Source organism: Nicotiana tomentosiformis, chromosome 6, assembly GCF_000390325.3.
Source record: "Nicotiana tomentosiformis chromosome 6, ASM39032v3, whole genome shotgun sequence".
Lineage (NCBI taxonomy): Eukaryota > Viridiplantae > Streptophyta > Magnoliopsida > Solanales > Solanaceae > Nicotiana > Nicotiana tomentosiformis.
In genome coordinates this window covers 41,215,698-41,230,622 of record NC_090817.1, presented here as the reverse complement: position 1 = coordinate 41,230,622, position 14,925 = coordinate 41,215,698, and the positions used below count along the sequence as shown (strand labels likewise).

General features: G+C 41.4%; 1 protein-coding gene across 1 annotated transcript; it reads right to left on the bottom strand.

The window, feature by feature from the left end:
- Positions 1–13,915: 13,915 nt before the first annotated feature.
- Positions 13,916–14,254, bottom strand: LOC138893860 (uncharacterized). Its single transcript, XM_070178526.1, has one exon. The coding sequence runs from the start codon at positions 14,252–14,254 to the stop codon at positions 13,916–13,918; it is 339 nt and encodes a 112-aa protein (XP_070034627.1).
- Positions 14,255–14,925: the final 671 nt, after the last annotated feature.

The window sequence follows — 14,925 nt, the reverse complement described above, 5'->3', positions numbered from 1 at the left end:
AGTTACGTTCGTACTCGATTGAGTAAGGCATCAGGTGCCTGTCGCGGCCCTCTGATTTGGGTTGTGACACCATAGTTTGGCTTTTTATATTTTCTAATGAGTCAAAACCCGAGAAATCGAAATATTTATGTCTCAATAATATATTTGGTCAAAGCCTAACCCCTTGTCTTGCTAAACAGGTACACCATTTGTAGGGAAAGAGGTAAGTCTGAAAGAAGCCCAGATTAGAAGGGATACCGTATTTTTTGATTTTCAATCAGATACCACAGTTGTTGTGGGATTGGTGGAGATACTTTGAGTAATTTGATCGGCGATAGATAAACAAGTACCTAGGACATTTAGTTCACATGATTACGATTAATCCAATGAGGGATGTGATCGATGCTTTGATTTAACACTACGATCCTGAAAATAATATATTCCATTTTACCGATTGGGAAATGACTCCAACCTTGAAGGAAATTGCCAATTTCCAGGGGCGGGGCCACAATCTTTGCCGCCAAAAGCCGATAACACCTAACAATGTGAATGAGGGTGGGTTTCTAAAGCTGTTGAACATAAATTACGGACAATATGAAGGTTTAGGAGGCAAATGGGTTAAGTTGGGGTTTTTGTTGCACTTGTATGGCCTAAAATGCAATTTCGAAAGGAATATGGGAAGATTGAAATCAAAGAAAGATAAGGAAGCATGGAAGGTACATAGAAGTTTCGCATTTATGGTTGCTTTTTTGGTGCATATAGTTTTCCCGAAAAGGGAAGGACGCAATGATATACGCTTGGCAGGCATAGTTCTTGCTCTGACCTCAGAAGGGTGTGATTATACTTTGGTCCCTATGATTCTTTCTTGAATCTTTCGTGCTATAACTAAGTGTAAATTGGGTACACGAAACTTTGATGGATGCAACATTTTGTTACAGATATGGTTTTTGGAGCATTTCTATCGTCATCCTACGATCACTGATTTTAGTGAGTTATGGCCCAATCATACTGATGATCACCAGAAACGAATTACGAATGTAACTTAACAAAAGGGACTAACGCCTGGAAATAACTACTTCTTACTCTGTCCGCCAAGCAGATCACTTAGAACTACCATTGGTTTTCCTCTAAATCGGTCATTTGTTAGTCTGCATACCATTCTTTTTTGGTACTCATAGAACTGGATGGTGTTCAGCCCTATGCTTCACTTTGAGTAATGCACCAATTGGCACGACTATAGGAGGTGCCACCAACACGAGGTATGATCAAGTTCTGCTGTGATTTGGGGATGAGCAACCTCATGATAAAGAAGAAATTATAAAAATTTGATATGCAAGTAAGGTCTCAGAGTTGAATGAGATGGTAGAAGACCGAGATCATGGAAAGGTGGTCCCTGAATATATTACCTGGTTTCCTGACCCTTCGTCATTTAGAGATAGGCCTGATTGGTCCAACCGGAGTTGCTCAGATATGCTTGAATATTTAGAAAGATTATCAATCTTCTTTACGAGTCATGGATAAAGATCTAAGGCATGCCAAAAATGAGGTGGCCCGGGTAGAAGAAGAATTGACAGACACGATTGGTTCAGTAAGAGGAGTTGAGGTAAACAAAAATGCTGAAATACATAAACTACAAGAAGACTTGAGTATCATTGAAGAAGACGTGCACTAGCAGCAATTGGAGTCTGATCGGCAAAAATATTTGTTTAAAAGCGAAAGGGCCCGCTGGATACGCTCAAAGGGTTTGCTTCATACACAATTTGAAGAAATAAAAAGGCAGAAGAGGGCTCATCAGCATGCAGATTTTGAGGCAGAGCAGCGTTAGTGGATGATTGAGAGAGGTGTTCTAAACCATCGTATTGAAGAATACAAGGGATGTGAGGCTCAAATGGGACACGCGTTCAACACGGCCCATATGTGGTTGCAAAATTGTCACATGAATAAGAGGCAAGCCAGAGAGAAAATACTTCGATTGGGAGAGAAAGCGACATATATTCATGGTGATTAGGGGTGGCAAACGGACAGGTTGGGTCAAATATGAGTGACTCAGAAATGGGTAATTAAAAAACGGATAAATTATCCAACCCGACCCGTATTTGATATGGATAAAAAATGGCTTATCCGACGGATAATATGGATATCCATATTATCCATGGATTCTTGAATATGATCACTTTTGGGAGAATTCATAGTCTCCCAAATATGAAGAATCTACAATTTGAGTCTTTACAAATGTAAAAGTTAAAACCATTAGTTATCTATTTCGTTATCCATTTTCTAAGTGGATAATATGATGCTTATCCACATTCGACCCGGTTTTAAAAAGTTCATTATCCAACCCATTTTTTAATGGATAATATGGGTGGATAGCCGTTTTCTTTTAAACATTTTGCCACCTCTAATGTTGATCATCGTCATCTCGATGACGAGAAAGTTGGTTAACATGCATGTGCCCTTGTTCCACAGTTGCCATCAATGTTTCAGAGTTTGTACGAGACTTTGGTGGTGGTGGAGGCCAATGTCTCCTATAGAAGAACATTGATGATATATCTGCAAAATACCTAACTCTAACATGTTTGTTATTTGTCATGCAAAGATAATGTTAAAAAAGGTGGTTGGTTTGTGGTTTAAACTGGCAACTCACCATTACAACACAAGATCAAAAGAAAAAAGGACAATGGCAAACAACAGTGAGAATGAGTTAGATAATGATGATATCCGAGGACAATTGGTCGAACAAGGTTAGGGATTGGTTGAAGAGGTAAGAGTGCTAAAGAAACAATTGGCTGAGATGCACCAAGCCTGGTTGAATAGACAGGCACCGCCCCCACTACCCATAGGGAATTCGGACAATCTTCATAATGTGTAAGTTGCAACTCAAGTGCCCATCTCCATACAAAGTAACCCATTGGATCAACCTAGATTTAGTCCGAACATTAACCTTCCCACAATTCCAAGTACCTCCATTCCACGTCCTCCAACTGCACCTATTTGAAATGACCCACCTACTATACCCATTGTCCTCTATTTTGACTATCCCTCAACCGACTCTTGCTATAAAGTCCAACAATGATCCACAACTTAATGCTCATAATGCCTAACATTACTCTCCGGAACTGACTTTCAACGTTACAGAGTCATACAAGCATGCTCATGAGAACGTGTTCCCAATTGAGATTGAAAAGTGCGAAAAAAATATGGAACATGAGGAGATGACCAGAATAACGAAGAGCTTTGAACAAACCATGAGAAACGTAGATGGCCTGGGAGGACACAAGAGTGTTTCGTTCAACGATCTATGCATGTTCCCCATGTTCATTTGCCACCCTACTTAAAGACCCTATAGTTTTACAAGTATGATGGGCATGGTGATCCCGTGGCCCATCTAAATAGGTATTATAATCAATTGAGGGGAGCGGGAGGCAAAGAAGAATTGCTCATGGCCTATTTTGGAGAAACTTTGACAGAAATTGCTTCAGAGTGGTTCATATGTAAGGCCCTGTAAAAGTTTACCTAAATACCGGGGTTTCGTGGTGCCGAAGTAGACTTATGTGTTGAACAGTGCATTGGAGAGTTGAAGAAAATTTTTGGAAGTACAGGGCATTTCTGCGGTCCATTCTGTGGTTGTAGAACTGATATGCGGAATGCAGATCTATCGCAGATTGAAGCATAAACTTGGGAATTGTTTTGGACCATTATGCGGCTGTGTAATCATTTTACGAGCCGCATAACCCATCGCAGACCCAGCACAAAAATTTCCGAAGGGAAGTTTTGCGGCGAATTATGCGACTGCAGAATAGGTCTGCGGACCGCAGACCTATCGCAGAGTGAGGCAGAAGTGCCAAGTTCCGGAGGGACATTATGCGGCCCATTTTGCGGACCACAAAAGTGTTATATATGACCGCATATCTGCATCGAGGCTTCATTTTTTCTAATTTTTAAACACGACCCCATTCTAATAAAACAGTCTGAGGGATCATTTTATAAGGTTCAAACTTATATTTTAGAGAGAGGAAGGTGGTCTACAGTTAGAAAAGGAATTTCTAAGTCACTTGTTCATCAATCTTTGCTCAAGCCTTGAAGAATTCTCTAGGGTAACTCACAAGGTCTTCAACCAAAAGGCAAGATTCTAGCCCTAGCCTTCAATTTCGAGATTTCACTGAAAATAGGTAACAAGCCAAGCAATTCTTGGGTGTGAGAGTCGTCCATTATGCATGCATGTACAATCTAGGATTGTGGGGAGATTGTTGAGCTCAATTGGGTAGATTTTGAGTAGTGAAATAGGGGAATCCACCATAGTATGACCTTGAGATCATAATGGACACCTAGTGTTTGATAAAATGCTCAAATGAGCTAGAATCATGAACTCCTTCCTAATTCATGTTCAATGTTGCTGTGTCTCTAAATAGATCAAAGTTGATAGGATTCCGGAACTGTGTAGTGAATAAGGAAAGCTCAAAGCTAGGTATGTTGGCTAAACTCCTCTTTTAGAATTGAACCCCACAATGGCTTTGTAAGTTCCGTGATGCTCATTATAAATTGATTATTCCAAATAAGCCCTGTGTCAAAATAAATATGCGTTCAATATGTATTCCAAAGATTCTTGTTATGTTGAGTTACTTTTTGAGAATGTGGTTTAAGTATGGACTGTGTGTTATTATGTTATGATTTAAAAATGTGATTCTAATGAAAGTTATCATGTCAAATTGTATAAGAAATCATATGTGACTAAGACACTAAATTGCTCAAAAATGTGTTTAAAGTCATAATTTGAAAGGCCTTGTTGTTGATTATCCATGATGATATTTGGAAGTGAGATTAGAGAACATGAAATATGATGTGCGGCAAATGTGCCAAGAATAATATTACGTCATGGCCATTGGTACCAATGAAATGAATGAGATGCAAAAGATTACGAAAAAAGTGGTAAATCCTTTTAATAGTAAATGCTTTGGGAGTATCGATTAGCCATCGAGGAAAGGTAGGTCAAAATAAACTAACCCTGAAACTACACGTACTAGTGTAGGAGTGATTGAGGGGTAAATCCCCATTTTAATGTGTTGAGATCGTTTCCCCTTATATGGGATGAGATTGATGTATTGAGTTGTGCCCCCTTATATGGGATGAGATTATTGCTAGCGAGATGTAATGTGATGTCGACCCACACGGCATTGTGGTGAGCTGGAAGAGATCGGACGGCATGCCGCGCACATGGTGGTATTGTGAGTGAATGGCTCGGGGTGAGACGGCTTAGCTTGTCGGGCTGAGATCGGACTCCGTGCTAAAACACGGTGGTGTATCAGTGCTAAAGATCACCCAACTTAAATTACTAAAACTTACTTGAAATTTACCTTTCCCCTAACTTGACACCTTGATACTGTTTGAGTCTCTTATTGATTTCATGTTTTCTTCTCCGTTTATAGTTACTCATTCTATTGAGAAGGTGTTTAGTTTTACATACTAGTACTATTCCATATGTAATAACGTCCCTTTTTCTGGGGGCACTGCATCTTTAATGGATGCAGGTGGTTCTATAGCAGGTGGTATTGATCAGTGATAGCAGCACACCCTCTCCTTTGCCGACTTGGTGAGCCCCACTTCATTTTAGGGTCCTGTATCTCTTGTCCTTTGTACATAGTGTTTGAGGTATAGCCAGGGCCGTTTTTCCGGCACCGTCGTAGTACTCTTTTGTTTATGTTAGAGGTTCTGTAGACATAGTGTGGGTTGTATCTTGTTTTAGGAAGGTTGAACTATACTTGTTCTAATTGTACCATCTGTCCCACTTTAATTACGAATGTATAGTGTATTGTTTTGGGGACTTGTTAATGACGTAACTAATGGAAATGAACTGGTGTTATTCACACGACCTCTTACTGTCTAATTAATAAAATGTATTCTTCTCTTAATTCATAGGTGAGTTGAGTAGACGACATTGTGCAGGCTTGATCGATCGGGGTAACTCTATTGAGCGCCGGTCACACCCCCCGAGTTCAGGGCATGACAAACTTGGCATCAGAGCCTAAGGTTTTAAAGTGTCCTAGGATCTCTCAGAGTCATGCCTAGTACAGTCCTTCTTATCGGCGTGTTGTCGACCACATCTATAATTATGAGGCTACTTTGCATCTAGGAATAATACCCTTCTTTGATGTTCTAGATCATGCGATAAAGCTGATTGTAAAATTATTGCTCCTTTAACTCGTGCATTGCTCTAATTTCCAGTATATGGCGCATAGGAAGAAAGTAAGAACTGGATAAGGAGCCAATGCCACACCAGGAGTGGAAGTTGATCCTTTACTTGATGATGCAGGTGAGCAACCGAGGGGTGAGAATATTCCCCCGACTATTATACTGCCTGATTCTACTATACCTAATCAGAATGCACCTGTCCCTACACCCACTAGGGGTGCAACTATCCCTCCAACTGATATTCTAGTTCCACCTCCAACCCCTTTTTCCGATCCAGGTGTATCTGATGGGGATCTTAGGGGAGCCATACAGATGTTGGCTCAGATAGTGGTTTCCCAGGCCAAGAGATCAAATGTTGCACCCACTTCATCTAGTCACCCAGGAGATTCCACTAGTTACAGGGTGAACAAGTTTATCCAGTTGGATCCTCCAGTGTTCACAGGTACTGATCCTGAGGAGGCCCCTAGAATTTTTTTGACGAGATGCACAAGACCCTCCAAGTTATGCGTCCTACTGAGACGGAGGGAGTGGAGTTGGCCTCATACCTCCTGAAAGGGGTGGCCTATTATTGGTTTGAGATGTGGGAGGACTCCCGTGAAGAGGGGAGCCCTCCAGCGAGGTGGAGTGAGTTTGTCGATGTTTTCATTGATCATTTTTTTCCTGCAGAGACTAAGGCAGCCCGTGCCGCCGAGTTTGAGAGCCTGAATCAAGGTAGCATGAGTGTGTGGGAATATCATATGAGACTCGTCCGCCTTTCCAAATATGCCATCTACATGCTGCCCACTATGGAGGATAGAGTGCGCCGGTTTGTGCAGGGCCTTAGCCCGTTGGTTGTCAATGAGGCGGCTATAACTTCCTTGAATTCTGATATGAACTTTGGTAATATGGTGGCATTTTCTCAAGCCACAAAGACCCGCAAATTGAAGAATAGAATGGAGGTTGAGAGCAGCAGTAAGGCCCGGTCCGCGGGCAACTTTGGTGGTTCTTCTGGTGGTAGTGGTGGTAGGTCAACATTCAGGGGAGGGTTATCAGGGCCATCCCAGTCTTTTGAATAGTCTACAGTCAGTGCGCAGCCATCAAGGTCCAGTCAGCAGTAGGGGAGCCGCTTTAGGCCCGGTCAAGGCAACAGACGACCCTACCAGCAGGGTTGGTTTGGTGGGAGATTTCAGTAGCAGCGGAGGCCCCCATGCCCTAGGTGCGGGAAGATGCACTTTGGGGTCACATTCAGAGGGATTGTCGTTCGTCTCACTAGACCATGAGCAGGGGTGCAGCATAGCTGACCAGTTCTCTAGCTACTACTTCCGCAGCACCTCCTCTAGGTCGAGCCACCCACCACTCGCAGAGCGTGGTGCAGCTAGGGGTGGTACATAGAGTTCGGGAGGACCCAGCCGTTTCTATGCTATGAAGGGTTGCCAGAGTTCATAGGCTTCTCTAAATGTTGTCGCAAGTATATTGACTGTCCAATCTCATGAAATGTATGCTCTTATTGATCCCAGTTCCACTTTGTCCTATGTCTCTCCTTATGTTTCTATGGAATTTGGGATAGAACTGGAACAGCTCCATGAGCCGTTCTCTGTATCTACTTTGGTTGGTGAGTCTAATGTGGCCGTGTGGGTTTATAGGGATTGTGTTGTCACGGTGCGTGGTCGGAACACCATGGCTGAACTCATTGAATTGGGGATGGTTGGTTTTGATGTAATAATGGGGATGGATTGGCTTTATTCATGTTTCACAAAGCTTGATTGTCGAACCACAACAGTTAGGTTTGAATTTCCAAAGAGTCAGTGATTAAATGGAAGGGGGATGATGTGATGCCGAAGGATAGGTTTATTTCTTACCTTAAGGCCAGGAATATGATTAACAAGGGGTGTATCTACCATTTGGTCCGGGTTACGGACACCGATGCTGAGTCACCTACACTTGAGTCTATGCCTATTGTGAATGAATTTCCGGCTATTTTTTCGGATGAGATCCCTAATATCCCGCCAGATAGGGAGATTGATTTTGGGATTAATGTGATGCCAGGAATGCAGCCTATATCTATTATGCCCTACAGAATGGCACCAGCAGAATTGAAGGAGCTAAAGGAACAATTGAAGGATTTGTTAGAGAAGGGTTTCATCCGGCTTAGTGTGTCACCTTGGGGCACACAGGTTATTTTTGTAAGAAAGAAAGATGGGTCACTGAGAATGTGTATTGACTATCGGCAAGTCAACAAGGTCACGATCAGGAATAAGTACCACTGCTAAGGATAGATGATTTGTTTGACTAATAACAAGGTGGTAAGTACTTCTCCAAGATTGACTTAAGATCTGGGCATCACCAATTGAAGAGCAAGGAGCAGTATATTCCGAAAATAGCTTTCGGCATCTGGTATGGGCACTTTGAATTTCTAGTAATGTCTTTTGGGCTAACAAATACCCCGACAGCTTTCATGGATCTCATGAACTGAGTTTTTAAGTTGTTCCTCGACTCTTTTGTGATAATGTTTATTAACGATATCCTTGTATATTCACGCAGTCGTGTGGACCATGCCGATCATCTCAGTATAGTTCTACAAACTCTATATCAGCACAACTTGTATGCGATGTTTTCAAAATGTGAATTTTGGCTTGAATCTGTCACGTACTTGGGTCATTTCGTCTCGAGATAAGGAATTGGGGTTGATCCTCTGAAGATTGCAGATGTGCAGAATTGGCCTAGACCTACTACCCTAAGTGAGATTCGCAGTTTCTTTGGCTTAGCTGGATATTACAGGAAGTTTTTGGAGGGGTTCTCTACTCTTGCCTCTCTGTTGACTAAATAGACACAGAAGGCGGTTAAGTTCCAATGATCAGATGCTTGTGAAAGAAACTTCCAAGAGTTGAACTCAATATTGACTACGGAAATGGTATTGACCCTACTAGAGGGTACATATGGGTTTGTAGTATATTACGATGCTTCAAGGATCGGACGTGGGTGTATATTAATGCAACATGGCAAGGTTATAGCTTATGCTTCTAGGCAACTCAAGAATCATGAAAAAAACTATCCAGCACATGACTTAGAGCTTGCGGCGGTAGTATTTGCATTGAAGATTTGGCGTCATTATCTGTATGGGGTCCATGTGAATATATTAACGGACCATAAGAGTCTTAAATATATTTTCAAACATAAGGAAATGAATCTGAGGCAGACAAGATGGCTTGAGTTACTCAAGGATTACAACTTTGATATCCTATATCATCCAGGGAAGGCTAATGTTGCGGTGGATGCTCTTAGTCGGAAATCTATGGGTAGTTTGGCTCACTTGGAGACATGTCAAGGATGCTGTCCAAGGAGGTTCATTAGTTAGCTAGTTTGGAAGTTCGTCTTGCATATTCTAGTGAAGGAGGAGTGATTGTGCAAAATAGGGTTGAATCATCGCTTACTCTGGAAGTTCAGGAAAAACAATACAATGACCTATTGTTGGTACAATTGAAGGAGGGGATTCATAAACATAAGACTATGGACTTTTCTCTTGGCATGGATGATGGTACATTAAAATACCAAGGGAGGCTATATGCTCCAAACGTGGATGGTCTTCGGGAAAGAATGATGACCGAGGCTCACACTTCTAGGTATTCCGTGCACCCGTGCACTACAGAGCTGTACCATGATCTTAAAGAAGTCTAATGTTGGAATGATATGAAGAGGAATGTAGCAGACTTTGTGGAAAGATGTCCAAATTGTCATCAAGTGAAGGGCAAACACCAAAGGCTCGGTGGGTTGGCACAGAATATAGAAATTCCAATGTGGAAATGGAAGATAATCAATATGGACTTTGTGGTAGGACTACCTCGCACTCTTCAGAAATTTGACTCGATTTGGGTGATTGAGGATCGACTCGTGAAATTAGAACACTTCTTACCTGTTAAGGCTACCGACACAGCAAAATTTTATGCTTAGTTATATATTAAGGAAATTGCCAGGCTGCATGGTACCCCAGTTTCCATCATTTCTGATCAGGGGTACGGTTCACAGCTAACTTTTGGAAGAAATTTCAGCAAGGGTTGGGTATTCAGGTAAATCTTAGTACAACTTTCCATCCGCAGACCGACGGCCAAGTAGAGCGGACTATTCAGACGCTCGAAGATATGTTGCATGCTTGTGTTTTTGACTTCAAAGGTATAAGGGATGATCATTTTCCGCTCATAGGATTTGCCTACAATAATAGTTATCATGCTAACATTCAGATGGTAACGTTCGAGGCTCTATAAAGTAGGAGATGTAGATCTCCCATTGGATGGTTTAAGATTGGGGAAGCTAATAGCACTAGACCTCATGCATCAGGCTATGGTGAAGGTTAAGATAATTACAAAATGGTTGAAAACTGCTTAGAGTCATCAAAAGTCCTATTCGGATATGTGTCCCAGGGATTTGGAGTTTAAAGAGGATGATTGGGTATTCTTGAAAGTTTCCCCCATGAAGGGTATAATGCGATTTGGTAAGAAAGGGAAGTTGAGTCCGAGGTATGTTAGGCAGTACAAAATCATTCAAGGGATTGGTCGGGTAGCTTACAGTCTTGAACTACCTCAGAGATGTTTTTAGTGCACCCGGTGTTCTACGTATCCATGTTGAAGAATGTGGTTGAAGATCTGTCTCTCATTGTTCCAGCTGAGGCTATTGAGGTTAACGAGGAATTGACTTATGAAGAAATTCCAATTGCCATTCTTGATAGGCAAATTCGTAAGCTGAGAATTAAAGAAATGGCCTCCGTGAAAGTACTATGGCAGAACCAACTTGTGGAAGAGGCCACCTGGGAGGCCGAGAAAGAAATGAAGAAGAAATACCCTCATTTGTTTGAATAACCATGTATTTATAAAGTTGTGTTATATGAAAATGCTAAGCGTTTACCTTCTATCAATTATGCATCATTTGTACAGTTGATGGTAAGGGTGTTCCTTTTTGGTGATATACTGCTCGTGAGGCCACGGTTTTCGTTGTTTTTATGTTATGTTTTGTCGTTGGTTCATGTATATGTTGTTAGGGTTGGTTACTGAGATTATCTGATGGGTGGATAGGCCCAGTTAAAGGGGAAACTCTAGAAAAAAATTTGGAAATTTGGGGAGTTAGTCAAAAGTTTGGAATTATTGGTGTGTGTTATAGCAGCTGAGTCACATTGGTTTCAAATTGCTGACTTTGGCCCTCATTCGAGGAGGATGATCTTAAGTGATGGAGGATGTAAGGCCCCGTAAAAGTTTACCTAAAATCTAAGGTTTCGGGGTGCTGAAGTAGACTTTTGTGTTGGATCAACCTGGATTCAGTTCAAACATTAACCTTCCCACTATTTCAAGTATCTCCATTCCACGTCCTCCAACTGCACCTCTTAGAAATGACCCACCTATTGTACCCATTGTCCACCACTTTCACTATCCCTCAACTGAATCTTGCTCTAAAGTCCGACAATGATCCATAACTCAATGCTCATGATGCCCAACATTACTCTCCAGAACTGACTTTCAAGGTTCTAGACATACGAGCATGATCCTGAGAACATGTTCCCAATTGAAATTGAAAAACCCAACAAAAATATGGAACCAGAGGAGATGACCAGAAAGATGGAGAGCTTGGAACAAACTATGAGAAACATAGATGGCTTGGGAGGCCACAAGAGTGTTTCGTTCAACGATCCATGCATGTTTCCCCATGTTCATTTGCCATCCGACTTCAAGACCCTAAAGTTTGACAAGTATGATGGGCATGGTGATCTTGTGGTCGATCTGAATAGGTATTATAACCAGTTGGGTTGAACAGTGCGTTGGGGAGTTGAAGAGAATTTTAGGAGTTGCAGGGAGTTTCTGCAGTCCATTATGCGGTTGCAGAACTGATATACGAACTGCAGATCTGCCGCATAAACTTGGGCAATTTTTTGGACAATTATGTGGTCTGTTATGCGGCCGCATAATCAGTTTGTGAGTCGCATAACCCATCGCAAACCAAACACAAAAATCTTTGGAGGAAAGTTCTGCGGCGCATTATGAGATCGCAGACCGGTCGCAGAATGAGGCAGAAGTGCCCTGTTCCGAAGGGCCATTATGCGACCCATTTTTCGGACCCCCTAAGTGTTATGCGGTAGCATATGCGACCACAGATCTGCACCAGGGCTTCAGTTTTTCTAATTTTTGAACCCGACCCCATTCTTATAAAACAGTCTTAGAGATCATTTTAGAAGATTCAAACTTAAATTTTAGAGACAGGAAGGTGGTCCAGAGTGAGAAAAGGAATTTCTAAGTCACTTGTTCATCAATCTTTGCTCAAGCCTTGAAGAATTCTCTAGGGTAACTCACAAGGTCTTCAACCAAAAGGTTAGGTTCTAGCCCTAGCCTTCAATTTTGAGATTTGACTAAAAATAGGTAATAAGCCAAGCAATTATTGGGTGTGGGAGTTGTTCATTATGCATAAATGTACTATCTAGGGTTGTGGGGAGATTGTTGATATCAATTGGGTAAATTTTGGGTAGTGAAATAGGGAAATCCACCATAGGAGGACCTTGAGATCATAATGGCCACCTAGTGTTCGATAAAATGCTCAAATGGGCTAGAATCATGAACTACTTCGTAATTCGTGTTCAATGTTGCTGTGTTTCTAAATAGATCAAAGTTTCCAGGATTCTGGAACAGTGTAGTGAATTAAGGAATGCTCAAAGCAAGGTATATTGGCTAAACTCCTTATTTAGAATTGAACCCTACAACGGCCTTGTAAGTCTCGTGATGCTCATTATAGATTGATTATTCCAAATAAGCCTTATGTCAAAATAAATATGAGTTCAATATGTATTCCAGAGATTCTTGTTGTGTTGAGTTACTATTTGAGAATGCGGTTTAAGTATGGACTATGTGTTATTATGTTATGATTTAAAAACATGATTCTAATGCAAGCTATCATGTCAAATTGTGTAATAAATCATATGTGCATAAGACCCTAAGTTGCTCAAAAATGTGTTTAAAGTATTAGTTTGAAAGGCCTTGTTGTTGATTATCCATGATGATATTTGAAATTGAAAGAAGTGAACATGAAATATGATGGGTAAAAACATCATACGAACTCGCTCGCGTGATAAAAACATAAAAATAACATCCAGAACTACGAATCAAACACTAAAACGCATGAATTTCAAAGTAAAGTTCACGAACTACTAGAATTGAGACTAAGCGTCCGAATTCTATCAATTAAACTCCAGATGATACCAAATTTTACAGACAAGTTCTAAATGGTATAACGGACCTATTCCAAGTCCAATAATCAAGTTCTGGGCCCAATATCTAAAAGTCACCTACGGTCTAACATTTTAACTTCAAATTACCAAATTTCAGCAATACAATACAAATCAACCTGCGGACTTCCGTATTCAATTCCGGGCATACGCCAAAATCCAAAATCAAGATACGAAGCTATCGGGGCCATCAAAACACCGTTCCGGGGTCGTTTTCATAAAAGTCAAATTTTGGTCAATATTTCTAACTTAAGATTCTAAGTCAAAAATCAAAACGTCCAAATCAACCCGAAATCTTTCCGGAACGATTCCAATCGACCTCGTAAGTCGTAAAACCATAAGCACACATGTGTGAAATATCAAAAGGGGAAACAGGACACAATTACACAAAAAGTCTGGTCGCGTCGTTACATCATCCCCCTCTTAAAACAAACGTTCATCCTTTAATATGGGCAAGGACATACCCAAAGTGATGAATAGATGAGGATAATGACTCTGCATGTCATGCTCGGTCTCCTAGGTCACTTCCTCGACCGGATGACCCCTCCATTGAATATTCACTGAAGCAATGCTCTTTGATCTGAACTTCTGGACCTGCCTGTCCAAGATAGCCACTGGCTCCTTAATATAAGTAAAATCATTGTCCAATTGGACTATGCTGAAGTCTAAAACATGAGACAGATCATCATAATACTTCCAGGTCATATAAATATGGAACATCGGATAGACCATAGATAAGCTAGGTGGAAATGCAAGCTTGTAGACCACCTCACCAATCCTCTCAAGGATCTCAAAAGGTCCGACATACCTAGGGCTCAATTTGCCCTTCTTCCCGAACATCATCACACCCTTCATGTTTGAAACTCGGAAGAAACCCGATGCCCAACCATAAATGCTACATCACAAACCTTCCTATTAGCATAACGCTTTTGTCTATACTAGGATGTATGAAGTCGGTCCTTAATCAACTTGACTTTATCCAAGGCATCCCGAACCAAATGCGTGCCCAACAACTTAGTCTCTCCCGACTCAAACCAACCAACTGGAGAACGACATCTTATCCCATATAGGACCTTATAAGGAGCTATCAGAATATTTGATTGGTAGTTGTTGTTGTATGCAAACTCTGCAAACGGCAAAAACGGATCCCAAGAACCCCCGAAGTCCATAACACATGCACTAAGTATATCCTCCAATATCTGAATGGTGCGCTTCAACCGCCCGTCTATCTGGGGGTAAAATGTTGTGCTCAACTCAACCTGTGTGAGTAACTCACGCTACACAACTCTCCAAAAACACGATGTGAACTGCGTGTCCCGGCCAGATATGATGAATACCGGCATGCTATGAAGTCGGACAATCTCGCGAATATAGATCTGAGCCAGTTTCTTTGAAGAATAGGCAGTCACCAACGGAATGAAATGAACTGATTTGGTCAACCTATCCATAATCACCCATACAACGTCAAATTTGTTTTAAGTCTGTGGTAGCCCAACAACTAAATCCATGGTGACACGCTCCCACTT

What these genes read in the sequence shown, in the direction of transcription:
- LOC138893860 (XM_070178526.1), bottom strand. Translation starts at nt 14,254, where the DNA reads ATGAAGGGTGTGATGATGTTCGGGAAGAAGGGCAAATTGAGCCCTAGG.